Here is a 22,795-nt window from a genome sequence, read left to right as displayed (position 1 = left end):
AGGGGCTGCGTTCAATATTCCATTTTCATTTATTATTTTTTTTCATGAAAGCTAACAATGAACTGTTGTGGTAGCCAGCAGTCTCTCTATAGGTGTAAAATGGATGTTTCAGAAAAGCACAAATGTGTTTAAAGGTCCTGAATAAAGATGAACGTTTATTTTTTTTGTAAAACCACCCGATTAAAACAAAGTGGGTTCCCCCTGTAATTTTCACAAAACTGGAACACAGATTTAGAGAGTTTAGATATTCAACTGAGTGAGAGTTCTCACCTGTGTAACGCTGACGAAGATGTAGGATGTCTCTTCCTGTAAGAGGTGATGGAGAGGATATTTTCGGGCCTCTTTAAACAGCTCATGTTTGATGGTGATGAGCGTGGCCTCACGGAGACACTCCAGGGTCAGAATCATCCCATTGGGCAGCAGGCAGTCCACCAGAATCCTGCAGAAGAGCCCATCATCATTACAAAATGTTCATGTTCAACATTACTATTTACTTTGCGCAACTTACGCTTTCTTTGGGAATTGGATATGGCATTTACAAAAGAAATACATACTAATATAATTATTTTTTTTATTTCCAATAAAGAAAATTAAAGAGCTAATAAAGTGCTTCTGTGCACAACAGTGATAGCAACTTCATTTCTTTTCAGAGAACAATCCAGCATGTCATACCTGGGGGGCATCAGGTGGATGCCCCATAGCTCCCCTGAGGATGGCCTGGGAGGCATCTTTCTCTCTGTCTCCCAGCTCAGTTACACAGATAAGCTGCAGAGCGCAACCTGAAAAAGAGCAACACTCATTAGTGCAAATAACAGGAAATTCTGTTCAGCTCAAGTTGCAATGGTGACACCAATCAAAACAACTAGAGTGCTTCAATACAGTTTATATGATGTATTTGTTCATGAAATATATCAAGTCAAAAACATGACCAACTGGCAAATCTTGTTCAAAGGCGTATGAGCAACATAGACAAGGTAACCCAAAGCATTGTTCATTGTGACTTTAAACACTCCATTAAGCACTTTAATGCATGAAATTTGTTGAGTTATGGCCCAACAGGAGCTACATCTGCTTGAATGGTTGCCAGCAGTGCTTGCTCAATCTGCTTTACTTCCAAGTCACTGTGGTTTAGGCTCAGCTGTGCTCAGTGAGTTACAGAGAACAAACATGTTCGATCAACCACATTAAAGCAGGGCTGAAACTAGTTCTGTGAGCGCAGCACACACAGCATGTGCAAAAACTGTAGCAGTTTGTCAGTTGAGAGTCTATTACCGGCATAACTGTTTTTTTGTTGTTTTTTTAAAAATAGAGATTTACCTTACAGACAACATTACTATAGACAAATGTTTACTAGTTGATCACAAAGACCCATAAAGCATATTTTCAAAAATTGATTTCTATATAGCCTTTACCCAAAGCAAGAATAATCTAAAATATTAAATTATTCAGCTTTAAACATCTATGTTGTTATACATGAAGCTAATTTGGAGTAACACTTCTGTCACTAGTGCTGGGCGATATGGAAAAAATATTTATCACGATATGAATGATTTTATATCACGATAACGATATATATCACGATATACCACCTGACCTGTGGTCATCTGGAAAGTATGCAGTCTTTAAACAGCGAGTGGAGAGGGTGCAGTCTTTGTTTTGAGTTACTGTAAAGCATGTCGCAAATCCGGGTGCATGTAAAGCAGCACCATGTTGCAAAACAACAAGACAGAGTTTCTTTGTGAAAAATGTCATTTTTTTATACTTTATTTTCTCTTGCATAAAGTTAAGAGTATGTAAAGTGAGAAGACAACATTAATATATTTGCACAGGCTATTTAACCCTTTAAGACCTACCATAGAACCAAGTCCACCAGAGCTTATCTTAAAATTGATTTATTTTGAGTGTCTTCATAGTTTTATTTTGAGATACACAAATTTTTATATACTACAGGAAAATGAAAATAAATAAATGCAAATTTGCAAAACACAGCATGTGCATCAAAATAAACGATTTACAGCAGTGTAATTTGACTTCTAAGCATCCCAGAAACGATACAGAAGAACATAAAGTCAAACATGACTTTTAAAAACACCAACATAGGCTTTGAAGCTTAAAAAACTACATTTTCCGCGAAAATGACATCACTTCCGGTTTCGGACATGTAATGGCGGACATGCGATAGTTCGCGCTGAGTTATATTCCAACGTAGGAAGTGTTATGAACAGCTGATCGGATCGGCAAAGCCTGTTTCTGGAATATTATGTTTTTGTTGCTGCAAGTCTGGAATATTATGTTTTTGTTGCTGGAAGTGCTTTTTATGCAATTTTTGCAAAGCTATATGTGGAAGGAAACCGTGACCTAGGGCAAGCTAATGGAATAAGATGTAAGTACAACTCCTACCGTTTCATATGCAAAAAAAACCATTATTGCGCTACCTTACGTGGTTACAGTTCTACAGGGATTTAAAAATAGTTAGGGAAAACGGAGTTTGCCTGCTCCGACCGGTTTTAAAGGGTTAATGATATATTTTATGTAATAATTTGTAAAATTCGGGTTAGAAACGATAGAAACGATAGAAGACAAATGGCACGATAGAAACTTTTCTATCGTCCACACGATATATATCGTCATATCGCCCAGCACTATCTGTCACATTGGTTTTCCACCCTGCCATCACAAGAAAATACATTTTTACTCAAATACTGTCTGTTTGGTTTAGCAATGTCATGGAGACAACCTTTGTTTGGATTCAGTCACATTTCCTGATCACTGTTCCAGTCTTACACTCTCCTATATTTAGAGCATCACCTTGTAAAATTTCCAGTCCATTTGTTAGCAAGTCAAACTTCTGCCTGGGTTACCATTTGCTATCCTGAAAGGGTTAGTAGAGATGTTTTGAAGTGGAGTTATATGAGATACCCCTATAATCAGTATATTAAGACTATAAAGGGTACGTAATAGACAGAACTACAAGCACAGACACCAAGCAATGTACTACTATGGAAGGGATCAGCAACAATAACCTTACCAGACCTTTGTGATACCTGTTACAATAGAACAGCTTCTTCAAGGCCATCAGACTTCATTGACAAAAATCCCGGAATCCAGGAAGGTTGAGCGTCTATTTGATTCTCTAAGGCAGAGATCAAATCCAGCCAAAGACTTTCACCACAACCCTAAAAATAACAATGCTATGCTGTATGTCTTCTATCCCACTTTCACAAATCATCAAATTGTAGCACCCTGTAACAAGATGCCTATACCCTGCATTTGAACACATCCACATCAATACTTACTATAAGACCGGAAATCTGATGACTGCATAGTAACTGCACCCAAGCCACTCAGACACATTCACCATGGTCAGCTTAAGGTTAGAATGGTCAATCTGTGCTCAAAACTCTTAGTTTTCTTCAGTCAATGGCTAAGGAAAGCCAGGTGACCCATTGTTGACCTATTTGTTCAGATTCAGTTAAAGCAACCAAAAACACAGTTTGAATCATCGTCTTTCCAAAAGCAAATCAAAAGAAGGTGGAAAAAAAGAACAGTGTTTGAGACTCCTCTATGCAAAGGGTCTTCCTTCCCTCGGCAGATACAATATATATACTTTTACGAAAATTTCAGAATTAAGAATACAAACAATTCATTCAAAATTACTATATTTGCTGAGCGACACTGGAAAATCTGGATTTTTTATTTTAAGCATTGCAGTGAGATTTTCATTTTGGGCCAACGGATCAGCTACTCATGTCCTACATCAGTTTATTTTATTTTTTTATATCAACACTGATGTCCAAACTTTTCTTAATTTACCCAAGCCACAGGGAGTGTCTCAAGGGAAAGGATATTCAGCATCCCCATTAGTTCACCTTGGGTGTCGCATTAAAAAAAGAAAAAAAAAATCCAAAAAAATATCCAGTAGATTTTCTTCTCCTTTCTTGGCTTCTCTATTACTGCACAACACTGCCACTGCCCTCCACTTCACTTAAATGTAAACTTATTTCTTTATAAACTGAGAAACGTAGCAGCATGTAGATAGTATGCAAATTGCAGGCAGCAGCATAAGCTTGTGGATTTGGAATCAATCTGATTCACTAACACAAACAGAGTTGTAAGAACAAAACTGGCTGGTGCACACGTGCCATGAATCTGATGGTGATTTTGCATGCGCCTCATTTTTTGTGCAGGGTAAGAACATTTCCATGCACATATTAGTGAATGAGACCCATTGTGAACTGTAGACGAGTGCCACTTACGTCAGCCAACACAAATACTACATCAGGCATAGACAGAGCCATTCTGAGCCAGGAAAAAGTAGAACAAGAGAGAAAAAACCCAAAACAAAAAAAAACCTATCTACATGGAAAAAAAATTATATTTTATGAAAAAATGTTATTAAAACGTTAAGTTAATTAGTATTTCGAAAAAGTAGGAAGAGTGAATTTTTTCACTGAGAAAAAAAAAAAATATTGGTCAAGCAGGTAGCAGCTGTTACTGCTCATTTTATTCTAAAAGAATTAGAATTAAGGAATGTGATGACACTAAACGCTAATAGAGCCTGTGATAGCTGCAAAGAGCATCAGACTGGAGTTATCAGGCAATACTTTGATCTAATTTTACAATACCAATATTGCCATTACATCCCACTGCCCTACCCAATAGGCGCCTGGGCCTGCAACAGGATTTCTCTTGGGGTCTAGATCACATGGTGTGAGTGAGGCAAGATGGTTTTCGGTGCCTGACTTTGGAAATGTACTGAGGGTCTGAGTTGTTGGGAGGACACCACAGGAAATATCCATAACATGCAGGTAGAGTTTAATTGTGGAGGTCTTTATCAACACATTCACCCCTCACCACCCCCCACCCGCCCCCCGTCTTTTTCAATGTATGATACCAATTGGAAATTTGGAGAGCTAAATGACAGGTTTATGTTTTTGCACCAATTGCAAACCAGCACTGCTGTAAAAAAACAAAACAAAAAAAACATACAAAACATACCTGTCATACAATAAAATAAAAAAAATCCAAATTCTATGAATAAAAAAAATCCAAATTAAAAAAACCAGGGTCTTGTAAGATAAAGAAGCCTACAATAATACATTGACTGGAAGGAAAAACTCCTTAACAGGAAGAAACCTCCAGCAGAACCAGGCTAAGAAAGGGGTAGGCATCTGCCATGACCGGTGAGTGGAGGAAGACAAGATAATTTTCAGATCAATTTAAAATAGAGCCGTGCATGTCCCAAATGCAGTGTCATAAATAAATTCAAGTGTGATTCAATTATTAAGAACAAATTAAGGCTAACTTAAAAACTGAAAACTTGCAAGTAAATTTATAACAACACTATACTGATGAAGCAAGCTGGAGTTCCACAGGCAGGCAATTCTACACTTGAGAAGCCCTAACTGCAAACACCCAGTTGCCTTTTGCCCTAGTTTATTCAAGGGACGACATGATCAAAGTTATAAAATATGAGGAGCAAGAGTAGAAACAGGGGAAACCCCCTGAATGGAGTAATGCTACAGCTGCTTGAAGTTCTCTGCCCAACTTAAGGTTTGTGACAGAGAGAAAAAAAAAGGCCTGCTAGTTTACAAGAAAGGAAAACGGCAAACTCTGTTTACAAAGAACTGCACCACGAATATGTACAAAAACAAGCTAAAATAGAAAACCCTGAGTAAGAACAAACCACCCATTGAGCAGTTCTGCGATCTGTAACCCTGATCAGGATGCAGCTAAGCACTTCAGGACAAAAGAGGAAGCTCCTTCACAACACAGGATGTGGGGCAAGGGGAAACATTGGCCTAGACACAAGCTTGCTTTGAATACTGTCACAACTATACAATAGATGTGTGGGCTAGCCACAGCAGGCTGGCAAGATCAAACATATGCTCGGTCTTTACAACAATCAGCTCAATAGCTCTGTGGTTAACACTAGGTTTGGCCAGTTGCACCACACTGCAAAACAAAGGAAGCTATTGGTAAACAGTGATTGACATCTAGTTTCCTCAGTCTACAGAGTGAGCTTTACCGATTCAACTATCAGTTACCGGAGACATGACTATATTACTATATATATTACTATATAAAGCGTCTTTGCTGGACAGTAAACAGAAGACTGAGACACAGGGAGATGAATGTGAAACATACCTTAGAAAAACGCCCTCCTATTTGGATGATGGGGCAGTTCCACCCTTCATGTTTCAATCCATCTTCACGTTGTCACTGAAATGTTTGAGGAGAAAATCATGACACAAACAACAACACACAGCCTGCATCAGCAGCAATTCGAGTGATTCACACTGCCTAGCAGCAGGTTAGCTAACACTGTGTTTGGGAATGACAGCTCAGAGATGACAACTACTTTACACCGTTTCACGCTATAAATAAAACAATTACACAGTCTCGATAACAGCGTTTATAACCATTCCGCCTCTGAGGAACTACAAACATTATCATTCGACTAATGTACAGCAGACTGGAAATGGTTAATGTTAGCCCCCTTCTTCTAACGTTAGCTAATAGCTAATAGTGAGCCGTGTTGGGGAAAATATATATTCCCAATATAAAGAACGGGTCGTGTGTCTAATGAAGGGTGCAGATATAGCTAATTTAATGTAAGAACCTACCCATATGGCTTGGCGTCAACAAAGCGACGTGTTCGTGCGCTGAAAGGCTTCCCCCGGCTAATGCCAGTTAGCTAGCCTTCCTGCTAGCCAACCCCTCCGGTTCCCAACGGTGGCTCCCGGCGCCGGTCAAAGCAGACTGTTATCCGTCTGTCAGCTTCTGCGCCAGCTATCCGTGACAGCAGCCCCGCACTGACAATCAGCTCGCTTTTGTTTTGAATGATAAGCCGCACAGTAAGTAAAGACAGACCTGCCTGTCCGGTCAGGGGGACTCCACCTGAGGATGTTATGACCAGCTAAACTGCTGGTCGACTGGACAAGTTGTCTTGCTGCTGCGACAATGCAGCCACGCTGTCTGTCTAGGGCCCTCCTCCCTTCCCATGAAACACACACAAACACGCACACACACAAACACGCACCGAGAGTGAAACTGCGTGGGATTTATCGGTGTCATATATTTGTGGTATGAGGCGTGTGACTCACTTACATTTCAAACAACAAAACAGATCCTATTAGACAATCGCATTACATCGTCGCAGTGAGTTACAAAAATAGGACAAATTAGTGTGTTTGTGGGCGTGCCTCACACTTTTTTGTTTTGTTTTTACAAAGTGGACCAGAGGCATAATTTTCATCTACAGGGAGCGGAAGTCAGAACACTAAAAAAAAGCTAGAACAAAATAGCTAGAAAAAAAAAATCTAAAAACAAAACCATATATATATATAGAGAGAGAGAGAGAGAGAGAGCGATGATAGTATGATTGTTGACATAAAACAAACAAGCAAAACACTATTATTGCCATTATAATTATTATTAATAAAACTAATAATTGTTTATGTTTTATTTGTACATCGTATTCGTATTTTTAATGCCAGGGTTAGTGCGACTGTTTTCTCTGCCAGCAGGGGTGATCTGAGTGTATCACAGAGGTGTAACATAGTTATACAATGTGTCTTGATTGCCACCCATGTTAAGGAGCAGAGAAGCAGCAGTGGCATCGGAAATGGACTGTACCAAGAAGGAGAGGGGAGGTTAGGGGAATCCAGGCAGGGTTTATTTTTTTAAAATCTAGTTTACAGAATAAGAACATCGTTGCTGATGTTTAATGTGAAACCACCCGCACATCTGGCATGTAAGTCAAGGATTAGCACTTTTTCTCGCTTGGTGTCGCCTTCTGAATTTCCACTCTCCTCTCTAGGGCACCCCTCGGGTGAGAGCCGCGGCGTCTGAGCGTTGGTAGGGACTGTCATCCTGCCTGGCTGCCCGGTTTTTTGGAGAGGAGAAGTTGGCAGAGGGATGTTCCTGCGATGATGGCGCTGCAGCTTAAGAGCGGGGATGCCGCGTACTACCAGAGTGCAGAATACTGCAGAAACTACACTTCGGCGCCTGTCAGCTACGGTGACAGCAGCCATTATCTCGCCCGATTACCAGGTAAGGAGAGGCTGGTCCAGACAGGTCCTGCCCTCTGACTGTCAGCAGTTTTCATGCGCATATATGCGAGGATGGAGAAAAATCTAATCGGAGACATTTGCATATGATAGCGAGGATGTTTAAGCCGGTTGCCCTGGTGCTGCTGTCATCATCCTAATGTCATGCCGGCGGGTGTGAGGGGGGGTACAGGAGCCACCATTCTGTTCAGGTTATAGAGCATGGATGCTGCGATGCAAAATCTGAGGTTGTCGATACTCTTGTGGTCTCTCGCACTACAGGAGAGCTCCGAATCGCTTCATCCACGAACACTCCAGGTTTGAAATATGCGAAACCTTAATGTAATGCTTAGTTTTCTATCTCGAGCACCGCTGTCTGTGAGAACAAGCGAAATAATCGTTGTGGGCTCCTTTACTTGAGTCTCTGCACAGCTGATGGTGACATGTGGCAATTATACGGAAAGTGTTTCTTCCCTGGACCTGCAAAGTCGCTGTAATAGCGGGCTTTGCTGGCTGGTTTTAGGGGACTCGAAGTCAGTGTGTGTCATAGATGATGAAGATTACCGCATGAGAATGATCAACCCACTTGGTAATATCCGTGTCATCAAACAGTGACTTGTCATATTCAGTTAAGGTTCTCAGTCATGGTGAAAATGTCATAGGGAATACACGTTGCAGTAATGCATGAATGTAGGTGGATCTGGGGGTGTAAAAGTACCCCATCAATGGGACAGCTACAGAAAAAAAAAGAAAGAATAAGTACCATTTTCATGCATCAGCCCGCTAAGTATTTAAAAATAATACGAAATAAAGAGATATACCTTTTGTGTGCCTTTCTCTGTGAATGGCCTTTCAATTTAATAATGCTGTCACTTTTAACTTTTAACTGCAGTACTGTTATTATTGTCAATGTTTCTATGTTACTGACTAAATGTTTTATCAGTTACTAAAGCCAGTAATAACACTTGCAGCCAGAAATATGCACATGCTTCCCAGCAAGATGTTTTGAAATTATGAAAGTTATCTTCTATGAGATGGAATGGACACTAATCAATATAGTAGTAGCAGCTTAATGGATTGGCCATGTGACTGTTGCTTAGAGTCTTTAAAGGCAAATAACACTGACATGTTAGATATTGGAACAGTGGGTCATTCTATTAACATAAAGTCTTCTCTAGTGGTAGTGACAGCTGAATGATATTCAAATTGCGAGTGTGGCTGAGATATAAGAGTGGACCCGAGGCTTTATTGTAATGGTACAGTGGGTAAATTGCAAAGTACAGTAAGACGTATCTGGTCTTTGCTGCGTATACTCTTGCTTGTCCAGCGCCCAGTGAAGCAGATGGAATAAGTGCAGGAGGCATGCGCTTCTCATTGCTCTATAATTGATGTGACACATCACAGAACGACAAGAGAAACTCTAGAGAAAATGAACACTTGGCCTATTTAGAGATTCTCGGTGGAGGCCATCAGATTCTCAGGCTCTAAGACAGGAGATTTTTTTTGTTTCTTGCTTCTAAACCAAGAACTTTTGAGTTGAGCTAAAAAAAAAATAGTAAGTGACTGATTAATGAGTAACGTCTGATTTAGTTTCAAGAAATTTTTTAAAATTACTTTTCGGACTTTGAGAACAACATTGTTAGAAAATTGTGAGGACTACAGCACTGTCACCTTGTATTTTGGCCTTTAGAATAATGCTATATACGCTTGGTTTTGAATGTGTCATCTAAAAAGCCTCAAATGCAAAACCACAAATGTTTTTTGACTTTGGAGCAAGGTCCACTGCTGTAGACGTGTGAATATGGTCCGCGGCTCTGAGGACTGCACCATGTGGGCGCCGATCTGGGTCTAAGGAAAGAAGCAAGCTCACCTTGACCTATCTAGCTCACAGGAAAACTACAGAAAGACAAAAGAGCCAAAATAAAAGCACAGTTGGACAATGTTTGTTTTTTTGGGGGGGGGGTTTCTTATAACTCTGTTAATGTGTGCTAAATGAGGAGCAAAAAAAAAAAAAACACTTGAAATGCAGGTTGCTTTTTATGACATCTTTGTGTGATCATCTTCCTTGCTTGAGCATCATAACTGTGCTCAGTTTCCTTCAAACCAATCAATCATTGCTCACAGTCCATCTGCCTTGATCATAATAGTACATTAAACTAAGAAGATGCTGGTTTGGGCTTCAAACTTTGAAACAAAAACAAGAGATCAAGCAAAAAACAAAGAAAAAAACAACAAAGATTAAGGCAAAATATGAACAAATGGATTTAATATTAGTGTGTGACATACGCAGCAGTTGTAGATGCCTCTGTTGGTCATTATGTACTTTCAGAGAAGGACGCATTAATTGAGCTGAAAATGCCAACAAGCGCAATGAGTGTGTGGAAAAAATACAAAAATAAAGCTGTTTGATGTTTTTATTTTTCGAGTTCAAGAACAGATTGACTGTAAGGGCTACGAAACGTGACCGTGTTTTAAGATTTTAATGATGGAGTGAGTGAGAGGCTTCAAGTTACAAATGTACAGAGGTGTTAAAGGTCTCTCTGACTAGCAGAGGGACTGAAGTGCAGAGAAAGAAAAGACTTGCACTCATGATGTTTGTGTAAAAAGACTGTTTAGACACTGCTCTGTAGCAAACAGATGGAGATTCACCAACAAGCACATAGCCCAGTTACATTAATCTAGAAGAATATGCCGCATAATGAGATCTTACACAAAACTGTTGTGCCAAAAATAGTATCTTTGTGTGTATGAGATATCAGACCAAACCATCAAAAAACTGTTTTAAAGATTTGGGATCGTTTAATGATTTTAATTGTGAGCACACCTCCTGCAGTGCAGTCTGGTTATAACCCTAAAAATGGTTCATTCTACTAAATGACTTAGATAAAGTATAATGTCTCTCACACTGCTTCTTTACTTGTTTTAATTATTTGCAATATAAAGGAGTCGGGGAATTGTAGGCAGTAGACTAAATTACTGTGAAGCATATGAGAGCGAGGTCATTAAAAAAAAAAAGTGTACCAATATATAATTACCACAATAACTTTTAGTGCATGTTATTATATTAATTAAAAACTTTAGTAAATGGTTATAATTTGCAGAGATCCACCGAGGAGACCAAAACATATTATTTTGCAAGTCAACATGTCATTCTTGGAGGCAGTGGTGGTACAGCTGCAACATCTTCAGGCTTATCTTACATTTTTAACTGGTATACAGTAAATGCAAAGAATGTGGTTAAATGCTCAAACTACTGTGTGGTGGCACGCTGTGTTCCCTGAATTGTTTAATGACCCAAGAAAAAAGGTCAGCTGTCCTGTGGTAGGGGTTTCTCTCGAGGCTGCTGCCGACAAGGCCGATGCTGTCGTATGCAATTGGTGGGATTGATGAACATTGCTGGGCATTGGTGTTTCATGTAGTTTATATACTATACTGCTCTCATTCAACATCACCAGTGAAAATATGATCATCTGAAGCATAAACTATCAAGAATGTTTTTGTTTTTCTATGTAAAGGGTTTTGGGACCACTTTTAAGCTTTTAATTGCTGAAACATTAATTTTATTATCATTGTAACATAAATAACAGATTTTCCTGTTGTATTCCTCCGTCTTTTCTCTCAAGGATCCATTTGCTCTGTTGATTTTTGCAATGCACTTTATGAGTTGGATTTTTCTGGCAATGAAGCATTATTGTTCTGTTAACTTTCCATTCACTGACTCACATTTTTGTTAACCACCTCTACTCCTGTTTACGACAAATAAATTAGTGTTGAAGCTCTCAATGGATGCCTGGGACTACCTCTGCAGGGTGCTCTAAAAACAGCACCCTGAACCTTTCATGGGGTGAAAACATGTATGGTCAATATGTTGTGAGTGTATACAAAGGTTAATTACACGCAGTGCCAAAATGAACTTACTGTATGTTACTGTCCTCTGGCATTTTGCTTGTGAGCTTGCTCACCTCTCCCTTGCATGGTAAAGATCGTGAGTTCAAATACAGCAAATCCTCACAATCTCAGATGGAAAACTGTAAACATTTTCCCGTTTACAAAATTATTCCACACTGCAGAGGGACAGCTTTACTGCAACAAGTTAAATGTCCCTAAACAGGGTGACTGTGTTTTGAATATAAAAACCTGTTACAACTAGCTGCTATCACAGGTACAACACACTTGCGGCCTATTAAAGTAGCAGCCAATGTACTCATGAGCCATCTACCTTCAACTTTTTTTTGGCCAATCCCACCAACAATCCCACCGCAATATTTCCTGAAACTGCATGGTCTAGTTTTCCATCTTAATCTGTGGGGCACAACACCCAGTTCTGCTCGCTCTTCCAGAGTCTCATCTTGCAGTTGACGGCACTATAGTAAGGTCAGTGACTTGCCTAGCATACCTTTCTCCTGAGGTCAGCCAGGCCAGGTGACAGATGGGCAGCTAGACATATTGGACAGACAGACTGACAGTGAGCAGCAGTCGGAAACACAAACAGCCAGGGATGTTATTTTGGGTGCATGATTCACTTCTATCAGGCGTCCGATTGGATGATGAAAGCTTCCAGCACAGTGAATTTTGACACAGCTGTTGGCCTATTACTGACCTGACAATATGGGGAAATGCATTGACACACACACATGCAAACACACACAGATATATTATATTACTAATATTATGATACTGGAGCATCAAAACAGAACCAACTGAAATTAGTGCGGCGCCATTACTAATATCATCCCTTTTTTATTATTATTTTTTCATACAGCACACACATAGTTGTGCCTAGCCTTCACACACACACTCACACTGTATCAGCTTATCCAAGTAGTCACACTTCAGACTGTATTTTACTGTCGCTGCCTCTGTTTGTGTGTGTGTGCAAACAGATGTGTATGTAATGTCCTGTTTGCATGATCGCAGGCACTGCAACTCAGGCTAATCTTTCTGGTGCCCACTGGAGTGTGAAGCTCCTCTGTCCGAGAATGTGTTTCTGTTTGATAATTTCTCTCCAGCCTTAGGGCTGTTAGACGTATGTACTGTAGTCACTGGATTTACATCGAGTTCCCTCACAGTGTATGTCTGATGATCGGTCATTCGACAGTAGCTCCTTAAATCTGCAGCATTCATATCAGATCATATTTCCAAATAAGTGGCATTTCGATGATTTTGTGTATGTTTTGTCATTTACAAAGAATTTTATTTTTATACGACTGGCTCAAAATCTGTATTCCCAAATCGCTTGCTTCAAGGTAGAACTCCCAGAAGAGATCATATCAGGTGTAAAAGCTTTCCACTACAGCTCCTGCGAATTCTGTCTCCGTTTTACCACGTGCGACAGAAAAAAAGCCCCCAAAATGCTTTTCTGAAATATAAGCAGTAACATTCTTCAGAGTGTATTTTGATGCAGAACAGGATCACAGCCATCACAGTCGCTCTTTGAGGCTGTACTAAGGCACAGCAGCCTTTTGAGCAAAATGATACCATCAGCAGGCCAACATGCTCACAACGGAATTGTTAAAATGCTGATGTATAGCAAGTACAGTTTTCCCTGTGTTTACTGTGTTTGTTTATAGCTGCATTTGGTCATAAACTAAAGAACTGGACAAACAGAAAGCTCAATATAATAATGGTAAAAAGCCAGTGAAGTCATAAACTGGTTTAGTGTTAACACAAAGAGGAACATGATTATCTGAACCTAGGGTGTGGAAGGCCTTTTGTAGTTTTTTCACACGCTTTACTCACAAGAAAATGTCATGCTGTTGCTCAAAGAAAAGAGAGCAAATTACCATTATAAGTCAGTGGGATATGTTAGCTGAGAACTGAATAGAAAGTTGTGATGAGAGTCCATCCATCCATTCATCCATCACAACTTGTCTAACTTGGGGCCTCGGGGCTAGAGCCAATCCCACGGAGACGGAGCACAGCAGAGACAAGTCACCAGTCTATCACATATGGAGACACGAGTCATCCATTCAGTCTCAAACACAATGGTCAGTCAGAATGGCTAAAAAATAATCTGAATTCCTGCTTGAATATAGTAAAACAGACAAAGCCAATAAGGCCATTAAACATTAATGGAAAGAAATTGCATTAAATATAGAGTGTGTGTAAGTGACTGTATTTTTTCATTAATGTCTGCCTTCGTCATTCCTGATATCCTCATCAAGGTCACTGAATTTGCCTATAGGAGGTGTTTTTGTTTTCTAATATCTGTGTTTATGTGTGTAATGCAGATCTGTCTGTATTGCTTCTAATGTCCCCAGGTCCAGAAACCATGTTGAAGCCTCCCCTGAGTCTCTTCAGCCATCCCCAGCAGCCTTTCCAACACATGGATTCTCTACATCAGTTGGGACCCCCACCAATGGCACCTGCACACCCTCTTGGCCCACCACCCATTGCCCCCGCTCAGTCTATTGGACCTCCAACTATGGCTCATGGCCAGAGTCTAGGCCCCCCTCCCATAAATGCACCTCATACATTAAGGCCTCCTCCCATTACCCCGCCACACACTTTAGGCCCCCCTCCAATGCCTCCAGCTCAGTCATTGGGGCCTCCACCAATGGCACACACCCTGGGGCCCCCACCAGTAGATCACACACAAGCAATAGTGCCTCCAACCATGGACCTTACACAGCAGCTGGGGCCTCCACATATGAACCCTGCACAAGCACTGGTGCCTCCACCTGTAGTGGCACCAACAGCAGGTCGATTTCCCCTCCCTCCCAGCCCCTTGTCCTCACCTCCTGCTCCCGGCCCTGACCCTTCACAGATGCCCCCAAGGCCCCTAGGACCAGCCCTCATCCCAGCTCCAGTGTCCAGCCTCATCTGCGGTCCACTCCCAGGCCAGGCAGCCCCAACCAGTGAGCAGCCCCAGGATGAGGGCTCCTCGCTGGGGACAGAGGAGCAGGAGGACTCTCTGGGACTAGAAGAACTGTGTAAACCGCTGTACTGTAAACTCTGCAACGTTACCCTCAACTCTGCTCAGCAGGCACAGGCTCACTACCAGGTCAGCTGAAAGCCAAATTCAGAAATGCAGAATAGCACAGAAAAACATGTGAAGAATCAAATAAAATCTACATCTCGTATCTTTCTTTGAAGGGAAAGAACCACAGTAAAAAGCTACGAAATTTCTATGCCGGCAGTCAGCAGCCCCCTGCCATCAGGATCCCAGAAGCCCTCGAGACGGCGGGCCAGACGGCCCTGAGCTCAGGGTCCAGCGACAGTGATGCAGGCAGGCAGGTAAGGCCTGTATTTAAGAACTAGCACCAGCCTACCTTAATGCTACAGCGTTAGCTTAGGAGGTGGGTGTGCTGTTGCTGAAGTGGCCTCTCGGATGATGGCGGTCACTTCCTCTGAGGAGGTGGTAGAGAACTGCATAGTCACTCTGTTTCATTTAAACAGCAGAGACTCACAGCATGCGCTCACCACTGTACACTCAATCCCTGCACTTTAAAAGTTTATTTATTCTAAGTAACCAGTGAAAAAATGTTTGATTATGTTTGCTAATAAAATAATAATCTTTCTGACAAAAAAATAGCGTAATCAAAATATTTTGATCTGTCATTTTTAGATGTATACCATTAATTTACTTTAATATAATATTACTCTCTGGAACATCTTTATCTCCTCTTTTCAAAATCTTTGTAATATGTCAATGTAATATTCAGACAATTGTAGAGTTTAATCCCTCTTACTAACTCATAGCTTCCATTAGGCTTTACTTTCATTTTAAAGGCAAAGAGTTCTTCCTCCTGCTGAAATGGAACATTTCTTTCCTTGTTTTCACAGTGTTTACTCCGAAACTCCTCTCACCACAAACACTGTGCTGCTTTGTCCTGTCTCTGCAGGCGCTGTATAAGGGGGCGCCCCGGGTCATCTTGGCCACAGAGAATGACTATTGTAAACTGTGCGACGCTTCCTTCAGTTCACCAGCAGTTGCGCAGGCCCACTACCAGGGCAAGAACCATGCCAAGAAACTACGGCTGGCTGAGGCCCAACAGAACTCGAGTACCATGTAGGTTTGAGTGAAGACATGTTTGCTTTATTGGACAGAGATTTCATGCTCACTGTGTTTCACGCAGGCTTTATGCAGTATTAGCTGAATAAGAAATATAGCAATTGCAATCAGATATACAGTGCATTGTGCAAATATCTTGAGCCATCCATCATTTCTTTACAATTTGCTAGAAAAATAGTATAATAAAGCAGTATATAAGCAAAAGCATTTTCTATTATTTTAAAAACGCATGCAGCTTAATATTTCGTATGACCACCTTTATTTTGCAACACAGTCTGAACTCTCTTTCTCTCAAACTTCAGGAATAGTTCTCAGAGCTTCTTAAAGAACATTCAAAGCTCTTCTTTGGATGTTGGCTGCCTTTTAGTCTGCTCTCTGTCAAGATCATCCCACACTGTTCACTAATGTTGAGGCTCTGGGTAAACTAGTCTATGATTGATAGTCTTCCATTGTGTGTTTCTTTTTAAAGATATGCCTTTACTGCATTAGCAGTGTGCTTGGGATCATTGTCTTGCTGAAAAATGAAGCCGTTGCCAATCAGATGCTTTCCAGATGGTGCTGTGTGCTGGATCAAAGTCTCACCAAACTTTTCTGTGTTCATCACACTGATGGATGAAAACATCCATTTTGACCAGATCTGGCACCACTGGCTGAATTGCAGCCCCAAACCATGACAGAGCCTCCACTGTGTTTTACAGATGGATGTAGACACTCACTGTTGTACCTCTTTCCTCACCTTCGCTGTAGATATTATCAACATTTGAACATTTCACATCTGGAGTCATAACTCCAACAGGCCTGTTGATACTTACTTTAAGTCCAGTTCTTGTGTAATTTGGTATACCTCAGTCTTTTCTCCCTGTTTCCCTGCTTTAAAATAGCTTCAGCCACCCTTCCACTGAGATCATTTCCGATGAGGCCTAAATGGATCAACTGAAGGACCAAATGCATCTCTCAGGTTCTCTGTCAGGTGTTTGCTGGATATGTTTTCTGCTGTTGATAGCTGTTTTCTGCTGATCGCACTTTTGGTATCACTGTGTTGCTACAAAATTACTGTTTTATTATTTCAAATTGTGTTATCTTTGGCAATTTTAATAGATTGAACTAAAGAGATAAGAACAAATCATGTGTTTGTACAACAGGCAGCTAGACCAAAGTCCCTAAAGATACAACTTACCAAAGACAAATTTGGTAAGTTGTCTGTTATGTATGGACATAACACTAGTTTGTCCCTAGAGCTAGGTGCCTTTTTTATGCTTGAATGATTCATAGGTCAGTGTTAAGTCGCTTACCAAACAAACAAACAAACAAACAAAAATCATTCCTCTGGAAATGGTCAGGTACAAGAACTGGACTGAAAATGAGTGAAAAAGCAGCCTATGTCCAAAGAAAAGCTTTGCAAGACCAAGCCTGCAGAACTACTGCTCAAGACCATCTTTAAAAATAACATGAAAGTCTTAGAGAAATGAGGGGTGACTCAGGGCTTTGGCAAAATACTCCATGTTTCAAGATAGCCATGTTAACATTACATGTGATACGGAACCAACAATTGTTGACTCTAGCTCTGTTGTTACAGGGAAAGCAGCAATGAGACAACTCCAAGAAGGAACAGGAAAGATGGCAGTGAGTACCGGCTGGTGAAAAACCGTCGCAGCCCACAAGTACCCGCCTCCATGCCAGGTAAGATAAGAAAATTAAATGCTAATTAAAAAGCGACATCAGCATAATTTAAAGATATCAACTATCTATCAAAAGCCATCTGATAAACTCTTCATTTAAGTGGCATTGTTGTAGCTATCTCGGTCGGTAAAATGCAAAGATATGGAGATTTTGTCCTATTCCACATCTATTCCAAGGCTTCAAACTAGCAAAGTTCTGAAGTTATTTAATGAATTGACCAATAATATGTCTGGCTACTGAGGGTCATGTCTGTTACTGTGTTAGCTTAAGCGGTGGTTGGAAAATACGTCACTACAAACAAGCTATATTCAGCAGTCCTAGAATAAATGTCACCTGTTCATATACAGAGTTAGGTTTGAGGACCAATCAGCAGTAAACTATAGATTTGTTCCTGATGGCACTGGCTGTTTCTTTAATGGTCTTATATTCTTTTATTGGAGTTACTTGTTGTGTCTTTAAACAACTCTATTTGATGCACACTAGCTTTGAAATTGGTCTTTTTATGCGGCATAAAATGCGCATTTTATTGCAAACACCCCAACAGTCTTTCTAAAGAGATATAGCGAATGCTGTAAAATCCTTTTCTTAGGTCTAGACCTGTTCCATATACTGATAATTCATAGTACAGCAGCTTTCATGACCCGTAGTCATTTTCAGCAGCCTTGGAGGGCAGTGTCTGTTTGCTGAGTCAGTGTGGAAACTGTCAAAAAAACTAAATGATGTCACAGATAGGAGTTATTCTCCTAAAGCTCTCTCATGTCATTGGATTTTCTACTCTTTTTGGTGCACCCACATACTTATGTCCAGTGCACGACCCTAACACGGTCACACATGTTTTACCGGCCAGTGTTTTTTCTTTTTTAAGGCTGAATGGTCTTCTATAATTATTATTTAACTGTGTTTCCTTCGTGTTTGTGTGAGTGTCTGCTTTCACCATCGTGTGCGTGTGTGAAAACAGATACAGAGTAAGGTAATGTCAGACTTTCTGCTGACGTCAAGCTACCATCTCTTTCTGCACGTGTCCGCTTCCTATTCTGTCTTTCCACACAGATAAGCACCCGCACTTCAGCTCGAGATAAAACAAGATAAATCATAAGTCATACAGTAAAGCAAATCCCTCTTAGTCTCCCGCTGACTCTTTCTTCCACACGCAAAAATAAATAAATAAATAAAAATCTGCTGATTAAATCAGTTTTCTTGATGGACAAACCCTAAAATAGCTTTTCTTTCTCGTTCTGTCTTTTTTGTCTCTCTCTATTTTCTTCTCCTTTTTCTGTGTTGTTAAAACACACACATACACAAGCAACACTCTTTCAGCTTTTCTTTTTGTACACGCTTGTGTATCTTTATCACACACACAGCGCTCATATGCACATGGGTCTGGGATGCATTTTTATCACTGAACAACAGAAAAAAACTAAACACTGACTATCAGTAGCATTTTATATGAAGTTAAAAGTCGAAGATTTAACAGATAAATTTAAGACAGTAAAACGCTGGCATTTTCCTATGCCCATTTCATATTTTCACTGCATATTTATACAATCCAGAGGTGGCAAAGCTACAGATGTTCTGCACTTAAGTAGAAGTACAAACATTAGTGTTAAAAATACTTCAGTAAAAGTTGCACGAACAGGATTATCTTTCATGCTTTTCGGTTTAGGCTCAAATCAGTTTGATGTTTGAAGGTCCGCAGTGTGATATAATAACTCCACCCAAATCTGTCAGCAATGAGCAATGAGCCTGTTTTAAAAATGTAAGCAGCAGAAAGTACAGATATTTGTTTAAAAAGGGCATAAAAGTAAAAAGTAGTCATATAAATAAATACTCAAGTAAAGTATGGATACCTGAAAATTCTACATAAGTACAGTAACAAAGTCTTTATATTTCTGGCAGCATCTACTCTTTTCAGTAGCAGTTTATAAAAAGATAAGAGTCATAGATTTTTATGGAAAAGTTATTGCTAACACACTCAGCATATATAATGTTCACAGTACTCACCATCTTAGCTTAGTGTGATAGCATGCTAGTATTTCTTAATAATGAGGGATGGGAATCCTAATAGTGTTGCTGGGTTTTTTGGTTAGAAATGAGCAAAACAAAAAAAAGTGAAGGAATTGTGAGATGTCCTATGTCCCATCCTTTAACCTGAATCAAAAATGTAAACTTTATTGTGGTGCATCTGACCAGTCACAATTATAGGTAAGTGTACTGTCAACAGAGGGAGTGATTTTACAAAGAAACAAAGAAACTATACTCTGAAAAAAGCTACAATATTAATAAGGTTTAGCTTATTTGAAGTCAGGTAAGAAAGCAAACAAAATGCTTACTGTGTGCTTTTTAATATCACAGCTCTGTCATTAAGAAACAGGAGGATCTGATTGGTCTGAGAACAATTAAAGAAAAAATCAACAGAATTCAAATGCAGGCTTAGTCTATGTGCAGGTACAAATAGGTGCCCTGTTTCAGGGTCATATGCTACTGGTTACAAAATAAAAACGCAAAATTGTTTGCATCAATGGGAAAAGTTGCATCTAAGAATGTGTTTTCATTACTGCTCATCGGGGTAATGCAGAGACATGAAAACATTTTAGAGCCAGGAATGATGAGGCTGTCTTACAGAGAACTGATTTGTAAGTGTGCAGTGGTTTCTTACCCAGTGAGCTCTAGTATGAAACATACTGTAACCATCGCTGGAGCAGGTTAGGCTGAAAGCCTAAGTTACCATGCTGGTACATGCCAGCGAGATGTAAACCACCTTTGTCCATGTTCTTCTAGTGCTCGGATGGGTTTCTTCTGGGAGCTTTGGTATTTCCCACCATTAAAGTTGTTCTAGGTTGATTCTCATCTCTTTTTGCCACTGAATAAGGCACTAGTTGAAACCTAAAATTGGACCATTGGCACCGTATAATGCTTAGACTAGATTAAGTGAGAGAGTTTGTCTACAGAAAGCAATAAACATCTCTTAAAAATAACGTTAGCAGCCATCCATCTCATCTCTGTAATCTCTCGTTCTCTCCCTCAGGGCCGTACTACAACCCCAGACCGAGGCAGCGCATCCCCCGGGACTTGGCCATGTGCGTGACTCCCAGCGGACAGTTCTACTGCTCCATGTGCAACTGCGGAGCCGAGCAGGAGACGGACTTCAGGCAGCATTTGGAGAGCAAGCAGCACAAAGCAAAAGTGTCGGAGCTAAGATACCGCCATGAGATGGAGAACCTCGGCTACAGCTAAGAGACACAAGAGGGGAAGGGAAGAGAACATGTAAAGAGTACAAGAACGCAGGGCAGGAAACTGAAAATACTGCCATACTTTTGAAGAGCATATTTAGTGGAGTGATTACATCAAGTTCTTTTTGCACTTAATTTGATGTATGGATTAAACATATAATCTTTCGATTTGATAGGAAATATATAAATAGAGGTGGCTGGTTGTGGCTCAGGTGGTAGATCAGATTGTCCACAAAGTGCAGGGTTGACAGTTTGATCCCTATTTCCTGATAGACAGGCCAGCTTTTCGTGTCCCATCTGCTCTGATACAGGAGGCTAAAATTGGATTCCATTAATCCTTGTATTGCTCTAGAAAGTGTGTATTTAATCAGCTCATAACATGCAGAGGAAAAAGTAGATTTTTAGTCTTAAAACTTTGAACAAAAAAAAAAAAAAATCTGTTTTCTAGCCACAGAATCAGACTACATTTTTAAGCCATTACCCTTTCTTATACTTTTTGCTCCAGTTCCTCCAAAGCTTTAAGTGGGTTACATTCTGACTCAGGGCACCGGTAAATGCAAAAGAAATGCAAAGAAATCTGAAAGAGGGGAAATCAGGGTTTTGTCTTTTAGGCAGAAAGTCAGGTGGACACGAGAGGAGGCTCAAGAAGCCTCAGCAAAGACAAAGATGCGCAGAAAACTTGTAAAGTACGAAAATGCAGACAAGGATGAGTGAGGGGGCAATTACTTTATCTTAGAAAAACTTGGGAAAACAACCACTGAGTTATAGTTTGAGATGATTTTTTAAACTCTTACGAGTAATTTAGCCCTACAGGTATTTTTTATAGGCCCTGCAGCAGGGACTGCGGGGGAAAACTTACCACAGAGCCACACGGGACACAAATTCAGCATCTTTACAACCAAACAGATGTAATAAAATCCAAAGCACTACTTGCTAATTTAAAAAAAAAAAGCACAATGAACTTCACCTAATGAAACAGTGTTATATAAAACTGTGAGCCTTAGCTGACTTCTTACTTGTCCTGAGGTGTGTATCAGGCTGAAGGCTCTTGCAAGCCTTGCTGGTGCCTTTGGAGGAAGTTAGGCTAGAGAGTAAGCTTTGGCTAGCCATTTTGGCAATATAGTAAAAAACCAATCTGTCACATTGATTGGATTTTTCTGTATTCACAAATGTTATGTAAATATTCTTAATATTGCATTATAGATGTAAATAGACTATAGTAGACATGAATCCTATTGATTATTTGATCAGTGTTAGCTCACCATCTGTTGTAAATCCTCATAATCTATTTAACAACTATCAGGAATCTTGTAAGTGTGCACTGAGTGGATGTCTTCTTTATGAGCACTGTATGTTTGTGTGTGGATTTCACTGTAGGCCCTCCGTACCACTTTGGATGGCGCCTTTGTAAGTAACTCTGGCACCGTCAGTTCTGGTTAAAAAGCTGCTAGTTTCATCGTTTTTACTTTGAAAGGAAGGAGAGCAGAGTGCCAGCAGAGGCTGCCTCTAAGGGGCGAAACATGCTTTGATGACAAGAACAAGACAAAATTTTCCTCTTGAAAAACGTTCAAACGCGCAAACGCATTCACTCAAGACGCTTTCAAACCGAACGCACTTAACTCTAAACTTCAAATTGACTCCCAAATTGCAGCGCTCCTGGATGTTTCTGCTTGTGAGACATGTCATTTAATACCCCCAGTCTTGATTCCCAGAGGGGATGTACGCAGGTTTTACTGCAGTGTGTGCAACGACTGCTAAACAGTAACATGGACTCTGCCGCAATGTTTTTTTTTCTTTGCTTTGGCCTGTTTGTGTTGTTT

General features: G+C 40.3%; 2 protein-coding genes across 2 annotated transcripts in view; one reads left to right on the top strand and one right to left on the bottom strand.

Annotated features, from left to right (window-relative positions):
• The window catches only part of pik3ca (phosphatidylinositol-4,5-bisphosphate 3-kinase, catalytic subunit alpha), a 24,916-nt gene extending 17,903 nt beyond the window's left edge, over positions 1-7,013 (bottom strand). The window contains exons 1-4 of the mRNA XM_031733796.2: positions 6,627-7,013; positions 6,148-6,222; positions 673-779; positions 271-439 (exon numbers count right to left, since the gene is read on the bottom strand). Coding sequence (XP_031589656.1) covers positions 271-439; positions 673-728 — 225 coding nt within the window. The 5' untranslated portion in view covers positions 729-779; positions 6,148-6,222; positions 6,627-7,013. The remainder of the gene's footprint in view (positions 1-270; positions 440-672; positions 780-6,147; positions 6,223-6,626) is intronic.
• On the top strand, positions 2,331-22,795 carry zmat3 (zinc finger, matrin-type 3). Its single transcript, XM_039600798.1, has 7 exons — positions 2,331-2,383; positions 7,823-8,055; positions 14,312-15,054; positions 15,147-15,287; positions 15,896-16,062; positions 17,642-17,745; positions 20,771-22,795. The coding sequence occupies exons 2-7, from the start codon at positions 7,932-7,934 to the stop codon at positions 20,977-20,979; spliced, it is 1,488 nt and encodes a 495-aa protein (XP_039456732.1). The 5' UTR covers positions 2,331-2,383; positions 7,823-7,931; the 3' UTR covers positions 20,980-22,795.

Source organism: Oreochromis aureus, linkage group 17 (assembly GCF_013358895.1).
Source record: "Oreochromis aureus strain Israel breed Guangdong linkage group 17, ZZ_aureus, whole genome shotgun sequence".
NCBI lineage: Eukaryota > Metazoa > Chordata > Actinopteri > Cichliformes > Cichlidae > Oreochromis > Oreochromis aureus.
This window is presented reverse-complemented; position numbering and strand designations above follow the sequence as displayed.